Source organism: Nyctibius grandis, chromosome 2, assembly GCF_013368605.1.
Source record: "Nyctibius grandis isolate bNycGra1 chromosome 2, bNycGra1.pri, whole genome shotgun sequence".
NCBI classification, from domain to species: Eukaryota; Metazoa; Chordata; class Aves; order Nyctibiiformes; family Nyctibiidae; genus Nyctibius; species Nyctibius grandis.
Window position 1 is genome coordinate 40,086,909 of NC_090659.1, and position 6,000 is coordinate 40,092,908.

The 6,000-nt window shown below is 38.5% G+C and overlaps 1 protein-coding gene across 3 annotated transcripts in view; it reads left to right on the top strand.

Annotated features, from left to right (window-relative positions):
- GPM6B (glycoprotein M6B) overlaps positions 1-5,589 on the top strand; it is a 117,813-nt gene extending 112,224 nt beyond the window's left edge. For 2 of the 3 annotated variants that reach the window (XM_068418654.1, XM_068418650.1), the window contains exons 5-7: positions 886-959; positions 1,270-1,335; positions 3,683-5,589. In XM_068418654.1, coding sequence (XP_068274755.1) covers positions 886-959; positions 1,270-1,335; positions 3,683-3,832 — 290 coding nt within the window. In that variant the 3' untranslated portion in view covers positions 3,833-5,589. Of the gene's footprint in view, positions 1-885; positions 960-1,269; positions 1,336-2,041 lie in introns of all 3 variants that reach the window. The other variant, XM_068418661.1, reaches the window with a different exon arrangement.
- Positions 5,590-6,000: the final 411 nt, after the last annotated feature.

Here is a 6,000-nt window from a genome sequence, read left to right on the forward strand (position 1 = left end):
GACTTGTGTCACTAAACTGTCCTCACGTTTTTGGGTGGAACCGGTAGCTAAAAGGCTTCAAGTGTATATTGCAGTTGCAAAGAAGACGTCTTTAAAGTAAATCCTATAAAATCTTTTAGCAAGCCATACCATCCTGAGATAATTTCAATGACCTGCCCCTTACAGAGTTGCTAATTCCAGCCAGCTGAGTTTGAAATGCAAGTTATATGGAGGAGACAAACTGGTTTTCTCCTGTTTCAAATGGCTTTTCCTTAAGCTTTATACCTGTTAGAGGCCTAAAAGTTTAGCTTATTTTAAACCTTCTAGATCCTGTGACTTTTCAGATTTTCAGTTGTGTAAGAAAAGTAATTGGGAGTACGTGAGATACAGCAGACTGAATTTTCTTGTAGCAGTGTTCACTTAATGCTTTTTTATCTACTGGAACTAAAACAGAGAAAAATCCGTTTGTAATTCTTCCCTCTAGCTCCATGTTCACACTATTCTAAAGTAGTAGTTACTTGTTCAAGTAGAACTTAATCTAGTAAGTAAGTGCTATCCTGAAAGGTGCCAAGTACCTCTGAGGTGCAGATTATCCCTTTCAGTGCTCAGTGGGGGAGTAGGCAGTATGTGACTGGACCTGAGGTGCAAAAACCCAACCAACCATTCGTCTGCCGTATGGGAAAACCACATCTGAGAACAAGTCTTGGCAGCACGCCGTGGTATAGGGAGAAAGCACAACTTGAGCGAGTTGTTTTAATTCCTCCTGCCAACTCAAAGCTGTGCTGGTCAACGTGCGGCTGCCCAGAATGGGAACACAACTGGCAAGTGGGCGGAAAAGATGAGAGAGGAACAGAACGCGTGTGTTGATTTCTAAAATTAGTGATTTCTTTTGCTGTGGTATTTCAGGTATTATCCCTTGGAATGCTGTACCTGGCAAAGCCTGTGGCCTGATTTTAGAGAACATCTGCAACACGAATGAGGTACAGACATGTAACCTGTGTGCAGCTTTTGCCTGCAAGTCGCTTGGGCACAGTGTAATAAATAACTTGATGAATTTTTTTGGAGAAAACTAATACTAATAGTATAAAGAGAATTCATTTAAACAAAACACTGAAATTATTGTGTTATCTCATCCAGAAAATGAAAATTATTTGAGAACATTTTTATTTTCTAAAGCTTTGAATACCTTGCTAAAAAGATGGGTTTATTATCCTTATTCTCTAGAACAGTTGAAATGCATTTTCTACTATCTTCAATTACTTCAATGTTTTTAACATGTTTTTTCTCTAGTTCTACATGTCTTACCACCTGTTCATTGTGGCTTGTGCTGGAGCTGGTGCCACTGTCATAGCATTGGTGGGTAGCATTTTTTGTTGTTTTATTGTGTAACATGTTCCTCTCAGGCTTAAGATGCTTTAAGATTAAATTTTGTCCATCTTAAAAATAGTGATACTAGACATTAAGGAGGGTGAGCTGTAATCGCCTTTATTTGCTGCTGTGGTTTGGTCATTTCTGGTCAGCAGGTCCCGAACTTTTGCTTTAAGAAGTCATCTTAACCCACCTCCCCCATCCATAGAAGAGAATTCTCTGCATGTGCTTTGGAAATCCTACTTCTACCTGCTATTTCTGTTTTTACGTCTGCTATTTCTTTTAATTTTTGTAGTTTATTTGATCAGTCATTTGTAAGCTCTTGGTTTTTTTTGTTGGGACCCAGGCAGTTTGACTAGTCCAACTCTGCACCGCCAATTACAGGTAGCAGTTGGAAAAAGGGATGTTAACAAGATGACTTGCTTCATATGTCTTAACACTTACTCTGGCTGCCAGCTTCTAATGTCATGTCAGCCAAATCCAGGTGTGATAGTCACTATTTGTTGACGAAATAGCCTTAGATCTGTATGTAGGTTCTCCTCTCCGGATAAATGGCAAGTTATTTATCTTGCATCTCCACCCTGGAAGAAGGTCAGAGTAACGTCTGCTGTAGAAGTATCAACTGTTGCCCGTGCGGGCTTGAGCCGTCACCTTGTTGTATCTTACTCTCCTGTATTTTGTTCTCTTCCACCAGCTGATCTACATGATGGCTACTACATATAACTATGCTGTTTTGAAGTTTAAGAGTCGGGAAGATTGCTGCACTAAATTCTAATTTGTATAAGCCCAGTACAGAGCTGCATTGCGTAGCTTGAAATACCACTGACACCCTAGGCTAGAAGTCTAGCTTTCTGAATTTTGTTACAGTAATTGTAAATAGCTTCAGTATGCATCATTTAGCTTATCAGATTAATAAAATGACTTCTTGTATATGAACTATGATGTGGATGAGATCTGGCTATTTTTTCATGTCGAGAGGATTCAGTTACTGCAGGGGTGTTTATAAAAGCATCCTTCTGAAGGTGGGATGTTTCCACTTCAAGTCTCCACTTGCTTTCTAACAGTCATCTCAAACAAATACTGGAACAGTTCAGGGTCAGAATTATTAATTTATTCTTCATCCTGAACACCAAATACAACCCCCCTGAGCATACAAAATATATATGATACAAAAGAAAAGGAATAGTAAAGTTGTGCCAGTCTCTTTTGGCAGAAATCAGAAGCCCAGGTATTATGAATTTTTTGGCTTATATTTCCAGTGCACGGATGAAGAAGTTGGTTATTTTCTTTACTTCATTTTTAAGTAACTGCCAAATCACACCCTCTCTGGAGGGAAATACATCCTTGTATTAGCTCTGCGTAGAACAATCACATTCTTTCTTTTGGACCCTGAACTAGTAAGAAACAGCATATAAATAGCTTCTGTTCTTGTATGGCTTGCACTTTAGTAACTGATTTCTCAGTAGCCAGATCTCAAAACTGAAAGTATGACTGGATGGGAAGCAAAACCATGCATAGATCTTAGAGACCTTTTTACACTGTTGGGATTAAAAAAAAGAAGTGAATCAGTGTTTTCAGAAGTAGATTTTTGGCTTGAAGTATGGTGAAAAGAAGCTGGGAAGAGATGAATGCACAAGCTAGAAAAAATCCACACAATAACAATAATAATAAAAAAAGAACCAGTTGCTATATATGATAGAAAACTCTTCACCTGAGGTTGGACAATGGAAGTATACACTGTAGTCATAAAAATATACGACTCAGACTCCTTAACCCAGAGATCGCATGCTTTTGCTTAGTTTTGGACTCGTTTTGTTGTTTAATTTTTCACTATGTTCATGTAGCCTTGTTCACGTAAATAAAACTGTTTACAATTTCAGGCTTTTTCCAGGGGGAGGGTGGAATTCTCATCTGCTTGTTGGGGGAAAAGAATTACCAGGATCTGGGCTTGGATATGCACAAACACCACAGCCTTAGGAAGCAGTTCTTCTGAGCACCTCGTAGTTTACAGATTACATATATTGCCATGTACAAAACTTTTTTCCGGCTTCCCTCCATTCTGCATTTTAATTGATGCTCACAACTCTGTAGCTCATTTTATTACTGTTATACTAACTTTCTCTAAATGGTGAATAACCAACTGAAATATTAGCATGCCAAATTCTGGAGATCTTTGAAAATAGTCTCTGTGCTTGTTTTAATAACAGAATGCATATTAACGTAGAATAACTATATTTTTTGGTTGTTATTTTAAAGAGCGTCTATTAATCGAACTAGCAGCTTGCTTTGCCTCTTGACATGCTCACTAGCCATCATGCTCACCCTTCTCTTCCAGATCCACTTCCTCATGATACTGTCTTCTAACTGGGCCTACTTAAAGGATGCAAGCAAAATGCAGGCCTACCAAGATATCAAAGCAAAAGAAGAGCAAGAGCTTCAGGATATCCAGTCTCGGTCAAAAGAGCAACTCAATTCTTACACATAAATGTTTGCCACAGTAATTCAGCAGAAGAATTCTGTAGCTCTGACAAATCAACAAATAGCTGCTCTGCAGTACTGATGTGTGTCTACCAAACAAAATTAGCGAGAAGTGCAAAAGCTTCACATTCCAGCTCCTGGAACGCATGCATAGGGAAATCTTCCCGTGGGTAACCTTCCATCCTTTCATACAGAGAATGGAGGTTTTATTCCAGGCATTTTAAAAGGCAACACTTCACAACAGGTGACCAAATTGTTATTCTTCGAGACTTTTGGTATTTACTATTTGATGTGTTCTACAGCATGTCGTCCTGCACAAAACGATGGCAGGTGCTCCAAACCAGCAGGCAGCGGCCTCTGTACAGACCTTAGGCAAAGGCACGCGTACGGTGTGTGACTTAGTACCTCACTTCATACACCAAACAAAAGAGCAGCTGGATGAGATTTCTGGCAGCTCGTGCTCACGTGACAGCACAGTTGCAGCAGTTCCTAAGTGGCAACGGGGCAGTCTATGACCACTTCTTCCACGGGCCACAGGAACAGCACGCCGCTTCTGTGCCACACTTTGTTATGATGGAGCAGTCACGCTCCTGTGCTTACGTGAGTGTTGAGCAGATATCCCAAGTTTTAGTCTTTTTATTAACTATTTAATGGAATGTAGATCCCCAAATCTGGATAATGATCCCCTTCTTTGAAAATAAATGTCAGCTTTGCCTTAATATTTATTTTCTATAAATGTCTTAGCATTTATATAGTGGCAGGAGACCATTATCCTACATTTTAAGTAAGTGAAAAGTGTTACCTTCTTAAAATGACGCTGATCTGACTATTCCAAATGAGCAGATGGGAAAGTTTGCAGAGTTTTACACGAACAATAAAAATTACAGCCATAAAACAGAATACAGGATGTCCACCTTTCTCTATCTTGGTGCTTAGCAAATTTATAGTCAGTGCTTATCTGTTTTCCTTTTTACAAATTAATTAGCACATTAAGAAAATGTGGTGTTCAGAAAAAAAAAAAACCACAAACAAACTGGTGCCATTTTAAAGTAATTTCCCATAGAAGTCTGCCTTCTAATTAATGTTTTTTTTCAGAAGCATTCAGTGATATCTTGAGTATTAGTGATGGTATATTTGGTGTTTGTTCTGTATGATATATATATATACATATATAAATGTTGGGGGAAAAGTAAAATACATCAGTCATTTGGAAAAAAATAAATATTCAACTCATACCCATGTTAAGCTGACGGGTGGTTTGATAGTTTTGACTGATGAAGATAACTCAAAGGAAGCACAAACTTCTTCAAGTCAGTATTAAGAGAAAAGGTGTTTTTTGGGGGTATTAACTTCAAATATGATTTTTTGTGTGAAATATTGAAGTCTAATTTGACAGTTTCAAAAAAGGGGCTGAGCTGATCAATGTAGAGCAAATATGACGAAATAGCCTAGTGTATTTTGTTACCTGTTGCATGAAGGAGACATTTCTACAGCAATGCAGGTGATGTTCTAGCCCAGTGTTTGCATAAGGGTAATAATGGAGGCAGTGTCTTAAAGCCTAATTCTTTTCTAATTCAGTGTAGCTATTACTGGGAGTTTTTGAAGTTTTGTTTAAGTAGTCTAATATTTTTATGTAAAGAGCATTAAATTTTGCTATGTATAAATTTTTGTAACCTAACAGTGAATCAATATTTTCTATCAGTGCCAAGGGCTTCCTGTAGTTACATCCAAGTGTTAAAATAAATATTTGTAGATAATAGACAACACTTGTGTATGCTTATTTGAAAACAGACCTACAGCTGCTCTGTACTAGTGCATCTCGAGGCTTTACAGTCTCGGTCTGAAGTTAAACGTGTTTTGGTCAGTAGTATCTGTCTATTTGCTCCTGTGCTGAGAAGGGGGGTGCCCTGTAGCTGTGCCCTTCCGCATGGGAAGTCAGCGAGTGTTTTAGCATGAAGTGTTGGTAGTTGGTCCAGGCCAGCATACTGCAACAAGCACTACCCCTCCCCTCCCTGACATCAAACAGGAGGCGTCTCTCTGAAATCTTGTAAATGCCAGCTTTGCTGCAACACCAGATTAAGCAGCATGTAAAATTAGACTAGCCACCAAACCACTTTTTATCTTAATTTCTAAAAGCAAAGTTTATTTCTGTCACAGTTTTTGGTACATCATGTT